The sequence below is a fragment of the Triturus cristatus genome, chromosome 10 (genome assembly GCF_964204655.1).
Source record: "Triturus cristatus chromosome 10, aTriCri1.1, whole genome shotgun sequence".
Classification (NCBI taxonomy): Eukaryota; Metazoa; Chordata; class Amphibia; order Caudata; family Salamandridae; genus Triturus; species Triturus cristatus.
In genome coordinates, this window is record NC_140593.1 from 331,458,630 (window position 1) to 331,480,716 (window position 22,087).

Here is a 22,087-nt window from a genome sequence, read left to right on the forward strand (position 1 = left end):
TGACAGTGGTAGATACAATTGCCTGTAATGAGGCCGTTGACAGAAGGTTGTTGTGGAGCTTTCAAAATTACCTATCAGAAAACAACTTTGTTTTGCAGGGGGGGGCGGGCGGGGACCTGGGTTTTTGGCCCAGGGCTCAGCAGCCATCTAGGGAACCCCATCAAACCCGCACAATTCTGAAAACTAGAGGCCCTGGGTAGTCCAGTGAGGTATGGCTTGCTTGGATTTTTGTGTGGGAAAGTATCCCCCCCCCCCCCCCGGTCTCCCTATAAAAATGTTACCTCACGTTTGTGGGTAGGCATAGTGGCCTCATCAGTATGCCGACCAAATCATAGTTTTTGAAAACAAGACACCCTGGGGAGTCCAGTGAGGTATGGCTTGCATGGGTCCCCGAACGTATTCCTCAATGCAGTGCTGGTAGGTTGCGATGCAGGCGACAGACTGTTATCGGGAGCTGGTGTGGTCGGCCCAGACTCCTGTGGGATGAGGCGGTACGTCAAACTTATGAGTGGTGCCCCCAGCCACGATACGGTGACAGGTGCCGAAGTCAGCAGCGACTGCGTAGGTGAGCCCAGGATGGCACAGTGAAGTTATGCGGTGTAGAGTGCGGTGCCCACAGGTCCCGGTGCAAGCAGCGACTTTGTGGTGGCGGTTGTTGTGAGAAAGTGCCCTCTTTCTTGCATGGTATGCCCCCACTTTTTGCTAAATTGCTGAATGTACTTTGACTGAGTGTACCCTGGACTCCTGCCAATCAGGTGCCCAGGGCCCATGTTCCTTCCTTAAAACACACAAACTCTAAATTGGCAAACCCTGGCCACATGTCAGCCCCTAGTAAATGGTACCCTAGGTACCCAGGGCCTTGTGACCAGGGAAGACCCCTAAGGGCTGCAGCACTCTTTGTGCCACCCTTAGGGGCCCTGTACCCTTACACACACACACACACACACACACACACACTGCCTTTGCAGGCTGAGTGTCTGTGTGCAGGACAAAATGAAGAGTCGACATGGCACACTGTGTGCCATGCCCAACACCCACACTGCCAAGGCATATGTCAGTCATCCCTCTGGCTGGGTGCCTTATGCCCATGGTCTGGGCACAGGAGCAGGAGCCCTGTGCCCCTACAGTACCCAGGTCCATTCCCGGGCACTGTAAGTGCAGTGCTGCCATTTAAGAGTACATAGTGCTGAGAGCTAGTCGAACACGAGCTCCACAGCACCATAATGGCAACACTAAAGACTGGGAAGTTTGGTATCAAACTTCTCAGCACATTAAACCCACACTGATGCCAGTGTGAGATTTAATGTACCAAGCTCCCCAGAGGGCATCGTAGAAATGCCCTCCTACAACTAACCTACAATCCACGTCTGCTCTGAGGCTGCCCAGGCTGCCACACAGCAGACACGTTGCTGGACCCCTGGGTGGGAGAGCCCCTGCTCTCCCGGGCCTTCAACAATGCACATCCTGGGTGAGGTGATAGATCTCCTCCCCCAGGATGAGCAAAGGGAAGCTTCAAAGGCCTGCCGCCTCTAGGAGTTTCCCCAGGCCCCTGCAACCCCCCACTCTGGCGGGAAGCTTGGCCGGAAACCCCATACAAGGACAGGGGATGTGCCAGCCTGCCCACACCACCCCTCAGGTGGTGGAGGCGAGGTGAAGCACATCTCCGGGCTCTCGCCATCTTGAAGATGGGAGGCTCTACCCTATCAGGATTAGGCTACTGCCCCCCTCCCACAGGAGAGGGGCAGTATAGGGGGTGTACCCACCCCAGGACAAGGACCCATTGGTCCCTGGCCTTCACCTACCTGTAACGCCCCTAAATCTAGTATTTAGGGGCACCCTGAACCTTCCTTCCCCAGATTCCGAAACTACAAGAAGAGCGAGAAGAAAAGACCTGCCCTGCAGCTGCAAAGGCGAGGGAGACACCAACTGCTTTGGCCCCAGCCCTACCGGCCTGTCGACCTCGGACTTGCTCCTGCTCCAAACCCGGCATCTCTTGTGGCCAGCAACCTCAGAAACCCCGGAGGACCTGGCTACCTTTGAACTCTGACCCCCTGGGACTCCCATGAGTAGAGGCTCTACTCAGAACCTACCTTTCACCCCTGGCAGCAGCCTGGAACCGCGATCCCAGCCCACTCTGCACCCGCCAAGCCTGGCCGGAGTGAACTAAACCCACGAGGACGACCCCACGGCGACTGTGACCCAGAGTCCGGCACCCAAGGACCCCCCTCGACTATCCTGAAGAAGCTTGCAGCCTCAGAACAGAGTGCCACCCCAACCGCGATCAACAAGAGGGTAAGATTTCCGACATCAAAAGGCACCCCGGCGCCCAATCCCGGGGTACCTACCTATCCTCCAACTACCCAACTTACCCCTCGAAGTGGTGGTGGCACCTGAAGAGTCCTCGTCCCCGAGCCTGCAGTCTTTTTCCAAACCGGAGATTTCCCAAAGAAATCAATTGAGCACCCGACGGCTCAAAAGCACCCTGCACCCAGCCACCCGAGTGGCCCTTGCAGTGAAAACTCTACTCTAACCTACTTGCCCTGAGTAAGAGACCAGGAGCCCAGCTCCCACAGCCGCGTGGCTTGCCCGACAGCAGCCACCAACCCAGGCCCCCCTATCCCTCCTAGGATAACATTGGGCCTAACTCTCTCTGCACCCGGCCGTCCTGTAACCGCTGAGGGTGAACTGACTGTACCTACCTGACACTGGGGGACCCCTGAGTCTATGCCCAGAACTTCAACTCTGCCAGTCGAGTACTTACCCTTAAACCGCTAAGTTCATTTTCCTCAGAGGGTAACATTGACTGGCTTTTTCTTGGAAATTCTTCTAAGTGTGAACTTTTCAAAACTCAAAATATTCACCAAAAATCAGCCGAGTACCAAAAACGAATTTACTCACCTGCTCCCAGTGCTGGATCTTGGTGCCCAGCACTGACTCTAAAAAGTACCCACAACTATACTTGCCTTTAACTCATTTTTCTTCCATAGGAAACAATTGACTGCTTTTCTGTGAAATTTCTTCTAAGTGTTGATTTCTGCAATTTCTAAATATTCCTCAAAAATCCTATAACATCTGAAAACGTAATTACTTACCTGTTTTGGATAAATGTCCCAGTACTGAACCCAGACACCCAGTACTGGATTACAAAAGTAACGATAACCTACTGTACCTGTAACCTACATTTCCTTCCATAGGGAATCATTGATTGTTTGCTCTGAAATATTTTCTAAGTGCTCACTTTTGAAATAGCTAAATATTAGTTAAAAATCATTACAGTACCAAAGTCGACTTTCAACAACTGATTCTGAGAACTGACCCAGGACTGGATCTAGGATCCAAGCCTGGAATTACAAAAGTAATCTAAAAAGTAATCTTTTGCATATAATTTGAATTTATCATTGAGCTCAATGTATTGTGTTTAGAAATAGAGTTGCCTATTGCAACTATATTGTAACTGTTTACTAAAAAGTCTATTGCATATACAAAAGTATTTTTGTATATGCAATATATATCCTGTCAAGTATATTTTAATTCCAAGTGTTGGTTCTAAAATAAAACAAGCATATATTTTTTATATACAAACCATCGGCCTAGAGTTCAGTTATTGAGTGTGTGGAACTATTTGCTGACTGACTGTGTACAACAAATGCTTTACACGTCCTCTGATACTGCCTTACTGCTCGACCAGGCTACCACTTTGGAGAGTAAGGTTATATATAACTTTAACCTCTGTTAAACCCTTGGGGTCTGTGGACTCTGTACACCCTGTACCTATTAAGGAACAGTATATACAGAGCCACTTTCTCACAGTTTTCTTCGTCGGTGAGACCAGGGTTGCAGTGCGAGATGCGGACGGTGCCGTCTGCGGTGTAGTCAGGACACAGCCAGCGACTGAGTCTGTTGTGTTTCCCTTCTCTGTGGCAACTGAAACCGCGTTTCCAGAAGCGGTACCCAGAGGTTGGTGAAGTCTCTGCACTCCCTATGACTTCAGAACAGGAGACTAGATCTACTTCAAGCCCTTGGAGATACTCAGTCCAGTCCTTTCACTGCCCAAGGCAGAAGCAGCAACTGCAGGCCAACCCAACAATGTAACACAGCAAAGGGGCAATACACCTCCTGGCAGCTCTTCCAGCTCTTCTTGGCAGGTTCCTGGATTGCAGCGAGTTCTACAGTTCTGGTGTCTGGACCCCTATATTTATGCACAAAATCCCTTTGTCCTCTCAGGCAGTGTCTGTGCTTAGTCCAAACCAGTTCTGTCCTGGCCCAGCTTCCTGGCAGGAGGTGGAGATAGCATTGTTCAAGGCAGACCAGACCCATTCAGGTGCAAGGAAATCTCCTCCCACTACTCTAAATGCAGCTCCGGTCTAGTCAGCCTAGACCGGACTCATCCAGGAAAGGCAGGACACCCCTCCATCCCACCTGTGTGGCTGTCTGAAGAGAATGCACATCCCTCCCCGTTCCTGGTCACTCCAAAGCCAGACAGACCATCCTCAACCCTGCAGAGGCACACTGAATGGCTAAGCACGAAAATACCTACTTTTTTGGTTCAGGAGCAGGGTGATGGCTTAGAATGTCACATCGCTAAGGAGGACTGGGTAGCACACTTCAGGAAGTTGTACTGTTGCTCGTTGGATGAGTCTTACAGCTCTGCCCTTTCCGTCAGTGGTGAAATAATTAGTTTTAATAGAGGTGAAGTTATTGAGGGCATTGTGGGTTTAACTGCTGGCAAAGCACCAGGGCCAGATGGGATCCCCCCGGACTTGTACAAGTCCGAGCCTAACTTCCTGGCACCTATACTAGTCTGTTTTTAACGCTGCTGTGAAAGATGGGTGTCTGCAATCATGGGGTGTCTCTACAATTGTCCCGGTTTTCAAGAAGGGGGACAGAGGTAGCCCACATTGTTAGACCCATCTCACTAATAGACTCTATGGTTAAAATTGTGGGACGAATTTTATTGTCACGACTCTGACTGGGCAGAGGAAAAAAATATTATGTCCATTTCTCAGTACGGTTTTTGCAGAGGTTGCTCCACAATAACTCCGTGCCTTAATCTCTTTTTAATCCTAAATAAGAACACTGTAGTCCAAAGGGGCACCATTCATCTCGCCTTCATGGATTTGTCCTCAGCTTTCGACTGTGTGAACAGGGGAAAGCTGTGGCAGTTCATGAGGGAGAAGGGGGTAGACAGTGGTGTGGTTGATTTCTTTGCTGATTTACACAACGATACCAGAGCTAATGTGAGATACTCCCAAGATTTGAGTGTAACTGACAATTTTAGTATTAGAAAGGGTGTTCGCCAGGGATGTATTTTGGCCCCCTTCCTTTTTAATTTCTATATTAATGAACTAGATAGCGTGTTACAGAATGTCCCGGCGGACTGTCCTAGAGTCGTAGGCAGGGAATTCCTATACTTCTGTACGCAGATGATGCGGTTTTAATTTCAAGAACTGAGAAGGGTCTTCAATTACTCTTAGATGCTTTTAAATCGTTTGACAGATAGAGACCTTCTGGTGAATAATTCTAAATCATTTGTCATGCAAGTAGGTCAGCAACCAAGGAGGACTTTTACATTTAAAATTGATGAAGCTATAATCCCCGTAACAAACTTTCTCCTACCTTGGGGTTCTCTTTGATACAAAACTAAATTGGGCCCCTCACCTTGCAAAAAAAAAGGCGATTTTGTTAGGGTTAATGCCTCTATTTTTAACTTTGCGGCCAAACTGGGGGGAAAACCCATTTGTGCCATGTTAAAATTGTATAACGCAAAGTCAGTGGCAACTGCAATCTATGGCAGTGAAATTTGGGGGTATGTTGGTGGTGAGCAACTGCAGATTGCTGATAATTCCTTTTTGAAGCGTCTTTTATGTGTCCCTGCAGGCACATCTAATTATGTCGTACATGAAGAGCTAGGGTCGCAATATTTAAGTGACATGTACTCTTTACGTCCCTTGACCTGCTGGCTTAAATTATGGTTGAATCAGGACATTCCATTAACACATCTGATTGTGAGTGACTTTCTGGGTCTAGAAAAGGTAAAGTGTACCCCTTGGATAAAATATCTGAAACTCCATTTTGTGAGGCTTGGTCGTTCAGAATTGTTTGAACACCCGAGTAAAATTGTAAAAGGGGACTTGGAGCTCATTAAACGGGCCTTCCTTATGGATAGGAGGATCCGGAGGGAAGAAGTGGAGCTTCAGAAACAAAGCGTGAGGAAATTTGTCACGCTGAAAACTTGTGAAACCATAGAACCATACCTGACTGGCTCCCTGACCTCACATGAGAAATTTTTGCTGACAAGGTTTAGGTTAAATCTTTTTCATCATTTGCTGATCAGACCAAAAACGGATATTTTTAATAATTTGGCAGCACCCTGCGGCTGCGACGGGAAGTCTCCGCAGGACATGCTGCATTTTATATTTTTATGTAAATTTTATGAATTCCCTCGCGAGCCCTATCTGGTTTCTCTTTTAAAAAAACTTGATTTTACACATCAGACCGGCATTAATGTACCTACAATTGTTGCATAGTGACATTAACCTCCAAATGAATGATTTTTTTAAATTAACTGTTAAATTGAGACGTTGTCTGGACCAGTAATGAATCACTGTGTATTTTGCACCATTTATGTCTTCATCCTTAGTAATGACTCTATTTTGTGGAAGAAAGTACAGTTATTTTGGCATTTTATTTGTAATGCACTTTGTATTGTATATAATAATAATAATACGGAAGTTTATAAAGCGCGACAGCTACCCCAAACAGGGGTGTCCCGGCGCTGAACACATCAGACAGAAATAAGGCCAAAGAAGACAGTAGACATGATTACACCATATCAAACTGACGTGAAAAGCCATGTTTTTAAGGCTTTTCTAAAACCAGCCTCCGTATTGATCTGTCGTAAGAAGCCTGGAAGGGCATTCCACATTGAGGCCGCACCAACCGAGAAGGCTCTGCCGCCCAACCGAGCCTTTACAAAGCGAGGGGTGCATAGCAAGTTCTGCGAGTTTGAACGCAGCGCCCGGTTTTGCTTGTATGGACAATCTTTTTTTCAAATAACCAGGGCATTTTCCATTAATGGCCCGGAATGCCAGTGTCAGAGTCTTAAATGTAATTCTTTTCTCCACGGGGAGCCAGTGAAGCTTCTGTAGATGCGGAGAGACATGGTGGCGGAAAGGGATTCGCCGAACCAATCTCGCAGCCGCATTCTGTACCATCTGAAGGCGACCAATGGCATATTTAGGCAGGCCAAGATAGAGGCTATTCGCATAGTCAAGCCTAGATGTTACTATGGCATGTACTATGGTTTTGCGGCATTCCTCCGGTACAAAATGTAAAACTTTCCGAAGGTTTTTTAATTTACTAAAACAGATGGATGACACCTGCTGTATCTGGGCTGAAAAGGAAAGGTCCGCCTCCCATCTCACTCCCAAATTACGGATGTGACAGGAAGGAGTGGGAGGTGTGCCCAATTCAGGCGGCCACCACAACTCTGGATCTGGTATGTGGCCCTTGCCAAAAAACAGCACTTCAGTTTTCCCAGCATTAAGTTTTAATTTATTTGTATTCATCCACAGCGCTATGTCGCGCAGACAGCTCTTAAAGTTCTTAAAAGCATCCACTGAACGTTCCTTAAATGGAAAAACCAACTGGGTGTCATCAGCATAGGAGATTGCTTTCACCCCCCAGTTGGAGATAAGGGAGAACAGTGGAGCGAGGTAAAGATTAAAAAGTAAGGGGCTTAAAGCAGATCCCTGGGGTACGCCGCAGCTAAGCTGTTTTGGTTTAGCTTCAAAAGGTTGAAGAGCAACTCTGTGTGCGACCAGTCAGGTAGGAAGATAACCACCTTAATACCTTCCCGCCAAAGCCTGCACACTGGAGTCGCTGGACCAATATAGCATGGTCCACCGTATCAAAAGCGGCGGATAAATCCAGGAGCACCAGCAATGCTGATGCTCCTGCATCCAGTGACCATCTAACAGACTCTGCCACCTCAAGGAGAGCGGTCTCCGTACTACGGCCTGCTCGAAAGCCTGATTGAGTGTCATGAAGGGCGTTGTTCTGATCGATAAAAGTGGTCAATTGGCGCTGAACCAGTTTCTCTAGCATTTTACCTGGAGCGGGGAGCAGAGAGATGGGTCTCAAATTGCCAAGGTCACCTGGGTCCCCATTCGGTTTCTTTCTCAAAGGGAGAAGTGTGGCATGTTTCCATTTGTCGGGAAAAATGCCTGTATTCAGAGAGGTGTTCGATAGGTGGCAAAGCCCATCTGCCAAGGGTAGAGCTAAAATTTTCCATAATTTAGACGGGCATGGGTCATCTGGAGCGCCTGAGCGACATTTTTGAATTTCAGCTAGCGCCTCCTGATGGGAGATCGGTGTGAAGTTAATAAAAGGGGCAATCAGCCCTGCCCCAGGAGATATATCTGCTTTCAAAGTTGCAATAGAAGTTGTAAAAGAATCATAAACCTTTAAAATTTTATCTTGAAAGTGGTTGGCAATTTTTTCACATAAGGCTAGGGATGGCATCACTTCCGTTTCTTTTGCCTTAGGTTTAAAAAAGGTTTGAACTACTTTAAAAACTTCACTGCAAGAGTGGTCTGCATTCTGAATACATGAGACCAAATAGTCCTGTCTGGCTGCTTTTAAAGCCTTATGGAACTCTTTTAATACCTTTTTATAGGATTCCTTTGCTAGAACGCAATAGGTCAGTCTCCATTTGCGTTCCAATTTTTTACATCTACTTTTATGTTCTTTCAAGTCATTGGAAAACCAAGGAGCGGAGGGGGAGCCTCTAGAAGGTTTCACTACCCTAACCGGTGCAATTTGCTCCACCGCATCCGCAATCCATTGGTGTATAGCCCCTTCATCAGCATTGGGGTCAGCCGAAAGACAGGGGTAATTGTCCTGCAGAATGGGGCTAACCTATGTACTTTGATGGTCTGTAAAAGAACCGAAATAAAGTTTATAACTAACTACCTACTCTAAAAGTAAATAAATTTTTATTGTATCAATTAACAAACTGTTCCAAAAAGTTTCCTATAAAATATGCACAAAACTTGCTTGCTACAGTAACCATCATTAACTGCTACACATTTGATGTACTACATCTGCTAAAACAAATCCTAGAAATGCAGATCATAAATAATAAAAACACAAACACATAGATCAATTGTGAAAAGAGAAGAAAAGAGAAAAAAGTGGGTACGTACATTTAAAAAATAAATAGGGAGTTTTCCCTGTGTGGAAACTTAACGAATCAGGCAAAATCATATAGAATTTCCAGATAGGCGTTCAAGACCTATTTTGGTACAGGAGTTTCAATAAAATGCAGCATACATAAATCATGTCATAACATGCAAATCAAAGTCTGGGCATACCCAAAGTGCAGTTTTGAAGTTCTAAAGTGCAATGTGCATTACTTAAACGTTCTTTAACTTTGTGTGCTCTGAACTATGGTTTCTTGTTTTTGCTTTAGTTCTATAATGATGGATGTTAGTACTTCGGGCAAAGTGCTAAGCTTCTCCACAATTGGAAGGCATGAGCACCTAGCCGTGGGGTGCAACCTCAGTTACTTCAACTTTTCATCTAAGATGTTAATTTTAGCTTCGATGTTAAACATGGCTATTGCAAGTGCCTGTATAGTGTCAATTTGAGTTTCCAGTTTTTGTGTTTGCCATGTAAGCGCGTTGATGGTTGCTAATGTAGAATTTATTGAGGATAGCAGGGAATTTTGGTTGTAATATCCATTGTGGAGTGTACATTGTTTCGGCGGTGGTGTGGAGCAAATTCTGATCTCCCGAGAGACTATTCTCTCTGTTCCTCCTGCAACAAGAGTAAATTTTGATCAAGAACAAAGCTGTGAATTACTGATAAACTCCGTAACAGGGCCGGGGACAGAGACAAATCATGCTGGTTGTCCCCTCCCCCTGCCTGTAAATTTGTTTTAACCTCTGCACGCATTTGTTGGCTAGCTCGATTTGTTTGCTCCAATGTTAACGATATTTCCAAGACTTTCAATTTTCCCTGGCTTGATCCCTCTGGCGTCCCACTCTGCACTTCCGTGTGCTCTAATACCGATGAGATTTCCAATATTTCCAAATGTACTTGCCCTTGCCCGGGTATGTCTTGCTCTTTTTTCCCAAGCAAAAGAGGATCTGAACTCCTCGAGCCCTGCCCCTGCTCCTATGTGGGGGGAACCCCTGCAGCAGACCGCAAGCCGCTGCCTGAGCGACCGGCAGCGTTCAGTTGGCTCCTCGCACCACGCTCCGCTCAGTGCAAGCCTCAGCTGCTTGATGAACCAGAACTGGAGTTGCAAGAATGTGGTGTAATGAAAAAAGTCTACTGCTGCTATTGAAAGTATCGAGGATCCAAGTGGGCTGAGAGGGCTCAGTTGTATGGTTGAGTGGGGGACAGGGAGGGCGACTGGGAGGTAGATCAAGGGGTGCTAAGGATCTTTTGTGGGCAGCTGCCCCCTTTTGATAGCTGCCGGCGGAGGAATCCGAAATCCAACAAATGCCCGCAAGTCCAGGGAGTTGGTGACACAACCGCAGGGTGGCAGAGCTTTTATTTGTCTATTTCTACTTCCTGTTTTGTATTGAGTGAGGCTATGTCACTGGCGCTAGTAGTACCAGGCATTTTTTCAGGCTGCTGCCGCTGCTGTTGGAGGGGCCGTGAGTGGTGGAAGAGGGTGAGCAGGGAAGCGTGATAGGGGCTGGGGTGGGTAAATAGATGGGAAACCCCACCTCCGCTCCTGAACACGACTCTCCTCCTGCCCGCTCCCGCTGTGCACTTCCGCTCTGGGGCTCCGGCCCTCCTGTGGGCACCAGTGGGCTCTCTCGCGGTGCCCCAGTGGCTCCCGCGTAGCTCTGGCGGATCCGGATCGGTTTCGCTCTCCGGCGCTCTCGCGGCACCCGCGGCTCGGCCGCCTAGCCTCTCTGCAGCCCTTCACTGCTCTGTGCCACTCGCTGCTCCGGAACCGGAAGTCTCTACTCTCTAGAAGTGGTTATTTTCAAACACAGAACATAAAAATCATCTTTAATAAAAGATGTAGTTTTACATTCGGAGTTCAGACATGCTAAACTCCATGTTGTCCTAATTGAAAGTTATGCTTATAAGAAGTTATAAGTAAAACTATCATTCTCTCCTATGGGACAGATAGCTTGCAGTGGTGAAAAACCACCAGGACATGTCACACATACCAGTACATGTCCTACCTTTAACATACACAACACCCTGCTCACTGGGGTACCTTGGGCCTACCTTAGGGGTTTGACGTGCGTAAGAAAAGGGATGATTAGCGCCTGCCAATTAGGTGCACTTGCCATGTAGACATGGTAGTTACAAACAGCGCACAGGCCCTGCAGTGGCAGGTCTGAGATACCTTTCCGGGCTACTCATGTGGGTAGCACAATTAGTGCTGCAGACCCACTAGTATCATTTGATTTACAAGCCCTGGCACACTCAGTGCAGTTTACTAGGGGCTTATCAGTAGATCAAATATGCCAATCATGGAAACACCAATCCATAATAACAATTTACAACAGGAGCACTTGCACTTTAACACTGAACAGCAATGGCAGTGCGCAGCAAAAACTGAGTCAAAACCAGGAGGTTAGAAAGCAAAAAGACAGGGAAACACACCACAAGATGCCAGGTTTAACTGTCCCTTAAATAGTAAATTCTGTAGTTTTTAGGTCTCGTCTGAGCCAGCGCTTTAGCGCTGCTCTCGCGAGAGCTTTTGTAAAAGGGGGATCTGGAAGTGCAAACTAGTGCTTTGCAGGCCTCCAAATACAGTGCATGTGCGCCAGGCGCGCGCACCATTTGGCAGCCTGAAAGCACTAGTTTGCACTTCAAATCCCCCGTTTACAAAAGCTCATTTCGCGGCCGCTTTGATGAGAACATCAAAGTGGCCGGAAAGTGCTCACCATTTGCCACCCCTCCCTAATCCCACTTCCCTCACAATGGCGACAGCTTGTTCACCCTTTCGTTTTACTCAAATGGCTTTTGGTAAGGCAGGCTGTCGTCTCCAAACCCCCTGCTTCCCACACATCGTTACATTGATTAACGTTTCAAAGAGGGAAGAAGGCCGTGTCGGAGCATTTAGTGCCACACTGATTGCTATTAAAATGTTTAAGAGTGGTTATTTTAGTTTTCCTTGCCTACTTATAAGGGAGTATTTAGATGACACTGGTGAACCCTAGCGAGATCTGAGCCGCTAACACCAACAGACTGATTAGTCACACACATCTATTTGTCTGTCTCCCTGTCGCACAAATTTGACTTGGCCAGTGTTGTAATATATATATACTATATATATATATATATATATATATATATATATATTATCTTTGCTGCCATTCTCGACTTTTTCCTCAAGCCTTCAACCCTGCGCTTCACCACACCCTCCCCTGCGAGACAGCTTACTCCCACCTTTTCCTGCTTCTACAGGGAGATTAAAACATTCACACTGTGAGCTCGAAACTCAGATCTCCTCGTAGCTGTTTCTCGCCCTTCCATCTCTGGTTGTATTTATCCCCTTCACCTTGGTTTTTTTGCACAGAAATACAAAACTGTGCATGTTATAATAGTCACTATGTATCAAAGCACCAACGCCCTGAGTTTGTAATAATGTCTATTAAAAAAAAAACAACAATGTCCGTCATCAGAATTAAAGGTGTGAAGTCATTTCCTCTGTTGTCATTGTTATCGAAGGGAGCGTGATGTAATTTCCTCTAACGCGGTGTTCCGATTATGCCTCTGCCTTTAGACCTGCAGCAGTGTAGAATGTGGTGCCATGCTGAGCTCCTAGTACTACAAAGCTGTCTGAAGGACGGCATAACAAAAGAGGTGGCCCCCTCCGGGGTGACCCCTGCCCTCTGCAAATCCAGGGCACTAAAAGGATGAGGACGGAGCAGGAGCGCCTCACAAGAGGAGAAGATAAGGCCATTCACGTAACTAGACTGCGAACAAAATAATGTCTGCGATATTACGATAAAAGGAAAATCAGAGCTGTTGATAAATAGCAAACTTGTGGGTTTTTTTTTTGCTGGTGACATTTTAATTTGGGCCTTTTAGTCACGTTATACAGCAGGATGTCTAGAGCACCAGCGCCGACAGCTCCCTTAACTCAGAAATGTGTTTGTTATTCACCCCCATACCCCTCCCCCATACCCCCCTCTGCAAGTTGAGTTGTGTCAGGTCTTTGCTCGTGCCTTCGCAGCACGAGTGCCTATTGCACAAATATATTTAATGAACAGGGATAGCAAACTTCAAACACTGAAGCAGCGCGAAGCAAAACACATTATGTTCAATTAATGGGACTCTGAAAGGTTACGTGATTTGGCAGGCTCAGCTCAGCACATGATATAGATAAAGATGTTCTGACGATAATCACCATATTTCTCGGATGAAAGATTTAGATATATTTAGATTTCTCTGTGCTGTGGGCCGCTGAATTATACATTCGTTGCCACTTGAAAGTCGAGTCTTCAAGCAAAGAATTGAAAACTTCATAAACGGTTGCATGTGTTTTATACCTTTTCATTTAACATATATGCCAATATTAATAGATACGGTATGGCATGTCCAAAACCTCGTTATAGAGCAATGAAGATGAAATGCATTTTTTAAAAGATGTACTTAATTGCAATGCTTGGCTGATGAATGCACCCAAATCTAGCATTCATATGTATAGAATTGGCTACATAACATGCAAGTATTTGATACAAAGGTGGTCTGCAAGAAGATTAGCACTTTTTCAGGGTTGTAGTAAAAAACCTTCTTGACTGGCCCCTCTGTGGTGTCTCTACTGGGGCTATTATTGAACTGGGTAAATGACCTGTAGACAATGTTGGTTTATTGTTGTTTACATCCATTGCTGTGGGAACGAGGACTTGATAATTATGCACTAAAGGAGTAGTATAGGCTCTGAGTCGCCACTGTTGCCTCAAGTGTGCATTTTGCGATGCAGCGCGCGCTAGGAAATTCGTTTTATTTATTTAATTGTTTACTTACCTGCAATTATCCATATTCCGGTTTTTAGAACCCCCCACCCTGCTCCTCCCCCGCCCCGCCTTACCGCCCCACGGGCCGCGGCTGTTGGTGAGGTTGTAAAAGGTATTTTCGTGCCTGTAGAATTTTTCAGGTGTGCCCCTCAAATTGTGGTTCTGCGAATGAGTAATTTGTTGTTTTTGTTTTTCTAAGGTAAGACAGTCACGGTCTTTACTTTTCTATGTGGCTGTAGTCATTCAAACGAGTTTTACTTACTCATTTTGCTTCCCAGTGGATTTGCAATTGTGGTATTATTCCCAATTTATTCAATATTCCTTATGGTTAGGTGTTTGATGTTGAAGGTTTTGGGGACTGTGGACTTGGTTTAGTGTTGAGTTTAAATAGAAAATCCTCTAATTTCTGGAAGAAGTCCTAAACACTGCTGCATGCCGCTGCACCCCACACACTGCTGCATGCCGCTGCACCCCACACAGTGCTGCATGCCTCACAATGCTACACGAAACACTGCTGCACGCCGCACACTGCTGCACGCCGCACACTGCTGCACGCCGCACACTGCTGCACGCCGCACACTGCTGCACGCCGCACACGGCTGCACGCCGCACACGGCTGCACGCCGCAGCACACGCCGCACACGGCTGCACGCCGCAGCACACGGCTGCACGCCGCACACGGCTGCACGCCGCACACTGCTGCACGCCACACACTGCTGCACGCCACACACTGCTGCACGCCACACACTGCTGCACGCCACACACTGCTTTTATGCGAGTTTATGCTACTGACATTGTAAATGACAATGCCTTTTATTTGTTTTAAAACCAAAACATAAATAAAAGTCATTGTAATTTTACAATGCCAATAGCTCAAACTCTTATAAATGCGAGACCTATTGCATTGCAAATGCTTGTTATCTTTACTGGATATTCTGGCAGAAGCCTTTTCGATGAGTCTGTTTGGGAGCACATGAACCAACCGGTTAAGCTGGTACCATCTTCTTTTGATATGTACAGGGATGTTTAATATAGGTCTCATTTAACAGAACCATGTCCAGTCTGTTATAATAAAATGAATCGGTAAGGTCTCCTCTTCTTTAACATAGTCATTGAAAGGACAAAGTACTGTTACTTCATAAATGAATTGAAATAAACACAAGAAAAGAGTACAGTACCTTGGGAAAAAAACACACTTCACCTTAACGATGCTACAACTAATGTTAGTGTAATGGTAGATACATAGAAGATAAATTAGTAGCAATAAATTGGAAATGAATTCAAGAAGATGCATCTTTTCTGGCAAGGTGCAGAATGCACCCAAATCTCAGAAATGTAAGTACTATGTACTTCTCAGTTGTTATGGAAGTAAATTTATTTATGAAATGTGTGATACAGTAGAGTGGAAACAATTTAACAAGCCTTGTTTTCCCCATTCCTATCAGTTTGAAGCAACAAATCAGCTCAGCTCGGCTCGGAACTTAACAGAATCCTCATGCTTTCTTTAAGCATGGGGATCTTGCCAGTACTAGCTAAACTACGCCTTTACTGCACTAATTTATGAAAGTGGAAAGTCTGAAGAAATTCCAGAGTATTTTAGAGCTTAGAAGTGCACTGAACTTGAATGTCGGGCCCAAACATATGAAACAAATATGACTGCAGAACGATGTGGTTGACTATGATAAATAATTGCTAGTGGCAATCTTTGTTGGACTTGTTTTTAATTTGTTCATAATACAGTATATCCTCCCTGTATCTTTATAGCTTGTCAGGTATTTAGATTGAAGGCTATATTACTAAATATTATTTTTACATTTTTTAGAATTGATATTCATCGCAAGGAAAATGCAGGTGCGGCAGAGAAACCAATTACCCTTCATTCAACTCCAGAAGGATGTTCAGCAGCCTGTAAAATAATTATGGACATCATGCAAAAGGAAGCCCAAGATACGAAATTGTAAGTAAAGATTAATCTTTTAGAAGTCTGGTATCACCATGTTTAGCTGGTGGGGACCTTTTAAAGCTATGAACATGGACCGAACCCATGCTTCTGTGCTGTTACTATGTATTATTGTTGGGAACTCCATACTGATCTTTTTTCCCTCACCCAGCTGCATAGTCCACCAACATCTTAATTTATTAATTCAGATGAAGAGTGTATTTAAACAAGTGACTGGGAAGACACAACAATATTGATTGAACTTTTTGGAAAAAAGTATAACAAAGGGAACATATGGGCAAATTTGATGTGTGTTCTGGATTTCTTTCCAGAACACAGCCTGCAGGTGGGTTTTCTGGACCCTCTAGCCCTAAGGACTTAATCAATATACCAACCTGAGACAGAAATCCTGGTGGACTTTAACCTTCCCTCCACCCACTTAGCAAAACTTGTGGGGTGCATTTTAGGTAACAATCAGTCCTGTGATATTTCACAAGGATGTTTGGTGGAACCCAAATCTTTATTCACTATGGATAGGCACACTCTGAATACTAGGAAACCAGGAATATATTTTATTTTCATTAAAATCAAACTCCTATCCTAGTGCACACAATACGAATAGTAACTTTTATTAAAAAGAAACAGCTTGTGTCAATGGTACTTATTAGAAGCCAGAATAATACATTAAAATACAGCATTATGATGTCCTATAGCTTCTTGAAATCTCCAACCCCCCTTTCCCTCAGCAAACTACCTAAACCTAGGGCCCACAGAGGCATAGAGTTTTAATGATGGTTCACACCTGATACCTCTTCTAAACAATATAATCAATGTTCAGAAAAGAAACTGCAGCTGCTATTCTTTCCTTTCAAGGCTGCAGATCAGCATAGTAAAGTCTGGATGTGCCTTTCCTGTAGAAGTCTGCAAAGGAAAGTTAATACAGCTCTGTTTAACCATCAATCTCATATACCAGCTATAAAAGGTCTTCCTTATAACACTATGTTCTAGTTTATACGCTGGGTCTGCACAATTTCAGAATTGACCATTAGTAATCGAGCCCTTACAGACTTAAACTTACTTACATTCTATGAAACCTTAATTGTTTTTTAAACAAAAATTGAGATCTCAAGATCACGTCTTTCATTCAGCGGAGTTTCCTTTCCTGACAATTGAGCTTGTCACCTTCAAAGATGGCCCCCGTTTACACGCGTCTTTATCACTTGAGCCAAACAGCGAGTGCAGTCCGTGCTCGCTGTTTCACATACTTGTTGAACGTGTGTAACACACCCGAGATAGTTCAACAGAGCACTCAAACGCTTGAAGATTCACGTCATTCTCGTGAGTAAGGCAAGAGTAGAACCTTTGATAGCCTGACATATGCATGGTGTTACTCTGAGTAGCGACTTCTGTCAGCCTAGTTTTTGTTGATCTCGGTTACTCGTGATAACGAATGTGTGTGTGTTTGCAACACTCTCCAGCTAACACACAGTTTGATATATTAGACTGGCACGCGCACGATTCCAAGTCTAGGGCACTCCCAACTAGTATGTTTTTGTCAACATTTTAAGGAGCGAGACACACGATTCGCTGGCATGACCGAAGCCTGCATGTTCGATATACGCAGGCCGCTTTCACCCGTTTCTAAGGATTAAAATCCACCCATTGAGTGCATGCTTTAGCTCAGGCTGGTAGGCATCTGGTGGTACCAGCACGATGACTTGCTTACTCTTGAGCAAACACATTTTTGGCTATTAACCTTATGTATTTTTTCCAGTATTTTTTCCTGTTGAATGGTACATGTTTTGATAATTTTCTTCATTATTGACAAAATGAGTTGGTAGCGGTTGACTTTCACGTAGCATGGACTAATAGGTATGTGCACTGCATGGATTGTTGACCTTGTGGTCAGGATTATTTCATTTAAGTGTTACCCTGGTTGATTTAAAGCAGGTCACCACGTTAACCTGAATGAATAAGTCACTGCACCCGTGGGTGTCGGTTGACCACAAATTGGATGATAGGATGGTTTTCTCATGTTATGGCTTTCTTGGGTGCCCTCTGGAGACTCTTGGCACGACCTCTCCCTTTGACATCTCCTATGAGGTGAAGGAATCCTCATTGTCCTTATCAGAAGTGACATTTAATTTTCTATAGTCCCAATATAAGCCTCATCTCTCAGAACGTGAGTTTCAGAGGAAAAGGTTAGACATGTTTCATAGTCTATTACCTTGTTTTATGCCCCTCTGCCATATTAGTGCCAGGGTCGGAGAAATGAAACATGAAGTATAATCTTGGATAAGTAATAGCTGAAGAAACTGAGCAGAGCTCAGGGAGACTCCCTTCACACACGACGTGCAGTGAATATCTGAGGAGAACTGCTTCTGTTGGGAGTGTTCTAGAGGGTGCCGATTGGTTGGAGCTGACTTTTGGTCCTTTTCATACAAGGACGTAGATGGGCTACTAAGATATAGCCTTTGGCCTCTTTTGGCCTATTTATTACTTATGGCACTACTTTTGTATTTTACCGTGAGACTCCCATCTTGGCGATGGGGAATGATTCAGGCATGTGAATCTATGAAAGATACCCCAATTCTGAATAACTTATGAAATCAAAGTATCAACACCATCTACTGTGAAACGATCCATTATCACATGAGGACCAAATAAGTTCCAGATATGCGCTGTACAAAAACTATTGTGTTCTAGAACATGTTGCGCCAGCTATAAGAATGTAGTCCACATATTTCACGGATAGTATCGTCATCAGGCCGGGGAAGGAACCTTTCTCAGTGCATTTTCTTTTTTAAACATTCACATTTTAAGTGATCTGATGGACTAAAGTGAAATGCTCATTAAATACACCGTCTTGAATTTTAAAAAGCACTTAATCATGTCTAACATGATACTTGTATGATTTACATGCCAGAAACTTTAAGAGCTCCGCATATGCATGGATTTTCAGCCAGAGCCCACCTTTGACACAGCTACTCCAGTTAATTTGTTGGCTAGTACCCCTTTCCACGAAGGGTAGTGCGCCTGGACTTGCAGGGAGGCAGCCACTGGCGCCTAAAGGCCCAGGAAGTGAGTGATCTGCACCAGCTTACCTACTGCTATGGATGGTTACTGCCAGTGGAGTGGCCACTTATGAAATGTCCCAATGTAGCGTCCCCTGATGGGGTCCGTCCCCGCTAGCACTGCAAAGGCTCCATCTTCCTGGGGTTGTTCAGTGTTCAACTTAACAAAAAGAAAACAGACAAGGTTTCTGTGTGATTAGGCAATATTTATCCGTCATCAGCCCATGAGTCTTGATAAGGCACTTCTCACGGAGAGAGGCAATTGAAGACAAAAAAAAAATCCTCAGAGGCAGATCCTACAACTCCCTATTCATACCTGACACATCAGGGAAATCCTCATAATCTGACAATAAGGAGTCTATAACAAAAGTCCATGCCTACCATTACTGCCTCACCAATATTGACCTAGTCGACGATGGCCTCATCGACGATGGCAGAATATGACAGCCTTACTGTTAAGAAACAGACATCAGCGTGCCGAGGCGGCATCATGCAGGTCCTGCAACGTCATTCCAGCGCGCACAACGCCGACGACTGACTCCGAGGTGACCGACTCACCTACCGACACGCGGGGGTATTGCTGATGAAAAATATCCAGACTGACGCCTTGAGGAAATTCTTAAGGTAAGGAATCTACAAGTAGAATATGTCTCTACCAGATACATCGTTGACGAAGGTAAGTAACGTTTTTTTCTAGGTTACTTGGATATTATGTTGATGCTTCTCATTGATTACCATACACTGTTATCACAATCTTACTCCGATTTGTCTACAATTATGGACATATTCCATTCCAGATTCTTCATTTCTAATGCTGCCATCAGCGATTTAGCAACATCTGGTAAAGAAAAATGTCCCACCTTGCAGTCATCCTAGTCACCATCTCAAAAGTATATGAAACTGTTCATGGGTATTGACGGTCCCAGCCTGTTTTGTACTGTGCAGCCATAACTTATACTTTCAAAGGGGCAACCTTGATGTTTCTTATGTGCCTTATTTGAGCACAGGAATATCTGAAAGTTGTGGTTGTAAAACATAGGGTGATATTTATGCTTATAATGTGGATGAGACCATGTACATTCTTGATGTTTTTGAAAGTAGGCCACCTACTACATGGTGCAAGTCCACCCCTTAGTCGGTTATTCTTTCATAAGAATAAGGAAAGTACATTTATTTTCTAATGTTTTGTTAATTGTTTTGCAGCACTGAAGAAATTCCTTTGAAAATCTTAGCACACAACAATTTTGTTGGCCGACTCATTGGGAAAGAAGGAAGAAACCTTAAGAAAATTGAACAAGATACTGACACTAAAATCACAATCTCCCCGTGAGTCTTTGTCTGCCATTGTTTCGGTGATGCATTGCATTTGTTTGTCTGTAGTTTAATCAGCTGTGGTTCTTCTTGCTTTAGGCTACAGGACTTGACGTTGTATAACCCAGAACGCACCATTACAGTAAAAGGCACTATTGAAGCTTGTGCCAAAGCTGAAGAAGAAATAATGAAGAAAATCAGGGAATCCTACGAAAATGACATTGCTGCTATGAATGTAAGTTATTTTAATTGAAGTTATATTTTGCGCTTTCATAATACCTTCCCTTTTAAATTTGTTTTATATTTTGAAGATTTTACCCTCTGGTATGTACGGAGAATAACTCGCTGTTCAGTGTGTGAGAAAGTGGCTCTGTATATACTGTTCCCAAATAGGTACAGAGTCCACAGTCCCCAAGGGTTTGACAGAGGCTAAGGTTAGATATAACCTTACTCTCTAAAGTGGTAGCTTGGTCGAGCAGTAAGGCAGTATCCGAGGACAGTGCAAAGCATTTGTTGTACACACTCAGTCAGCAAATGGTCTCACACACTCAAGAACTGAACTCTAGGCCAACGGTTTATATATTAAAAATATATGCTTGTTTTATTTTAGAACCAACAATTGGAATTAAAATATACTTTCTCAGAATGAGGTACTTTATACAAATACTTTTGCAATATGTAATTGACTTTTGTAAACAGTTACAAGTGGTTGCAATAGGCAACACTATTTTAAACACAATGCATTTCGTTCAATGGAAGTTTCATGTTATTTGCCACAGATTACCTTTTAGATTACTTTTGGAATTCCAGGACTGGATCCTAGATTCAGTCCTGGGTCAGTACTTAGAATCAAGTGATGAAAGTCAACTTAATTACTGTAATGATTTTTAAACAATATTTAGCTATTTTAAAAGTTGACACTGAGAAAATATTTCAAAGAAAACAGTCAATGATTCCCAATGGAAGAATCTTCCGGTTACAGGTACAGTAGGTTTTCGTTACTTTTGTAATCCAGTACTGGGTGCCTAGACTCAGTACTGGGACCTTTATCCAAAACAGGTAAGTAATTACGTTTTCAGATATTATACGATTTTTGAAGAATATTTAAAGATTGCAGAAATCAACACTTTGAAGAAATTTCACAGAAAAACAGTCAATGGTTTCCTATGGAAGAAAATTGAGTTAAGGGTAAGTACAGTTGTATTTTTCAGAGTCAGTGCTGGGCACCAAGATCCAGCACTGGGAGCTCACCTAAGAGCAGGCGAGTAATTTCGTTTTCGTTACTCGGCTGATTTTTGGTGAATATTTTAAGATTTGAAAAGTCCACACTTAGAAGAAATTTCAGGAAAAAGCCAGTCAATGTTACCCTATGAGGAAAATAAAGTTTGCGGTTTAAGGGTAAGTACTCGACTGGCAGAGTTGAGGTTCTGGGCATAGACTCGGGGGTCCCCCAGGGTCAGGTAGGTACAGTTGGTTCACCCTCAGCGGCTCTAGGGCGGCCGGGTGCAGAGAGAGTTAGGCCTATGTTATCCTATGAGGGATAGGTGGGCCTTGGTTGGTGGCTGCTGACTGGCAAGCCACGCGGCTGTGGGCGCTGGGCTCCTGGTCACTTAGGGCAAGTGGGGAAGTAGGTAGGTGTAGAGTTTTCACTGCCAGGGCAACTCGGGCAGCTGGGTGCAGAGTGCTTTTGAGCCTTCGGGCGCTCAATTGATTTCAATGGGAAATCTCCGGTTTAGAAAGACTGCAAGCTCTGGGACGAGGAC

The 22,087-nt window shown here is 44.5% G+C and overlaps 1 protein-coding gene across 1 annotated transcript in view; it reads left to right on the forward strand.

Annotated features, from left to right (window-relative positions):
• IGF2BP3 (insulin like growth factor 2 mRNA binding protein 3) overlaps positions 1–22,087 on the forward strand; it is a 643,796-nt gene that overhangs the window by 325,466 nt on the left and 296,243 nt on the right. Inside the window, exons 7-9 of the mRNA XM_085631537.1 lie at positions 15,823–15,957; positions 20,217–20,339; positions 20,424–20,559. Of these exons, the coding sequence (XP_085487663.1) occupies positions 15,823–15,957; positions 20,217–20,339; positions 20,424–20,559 (394 nt within the window). The remainder of the gene's footprint in view (positions 1–15,822; positions 15,958–20,216; positions 20,340–20,423; positions 20,560–22,087) is intronic.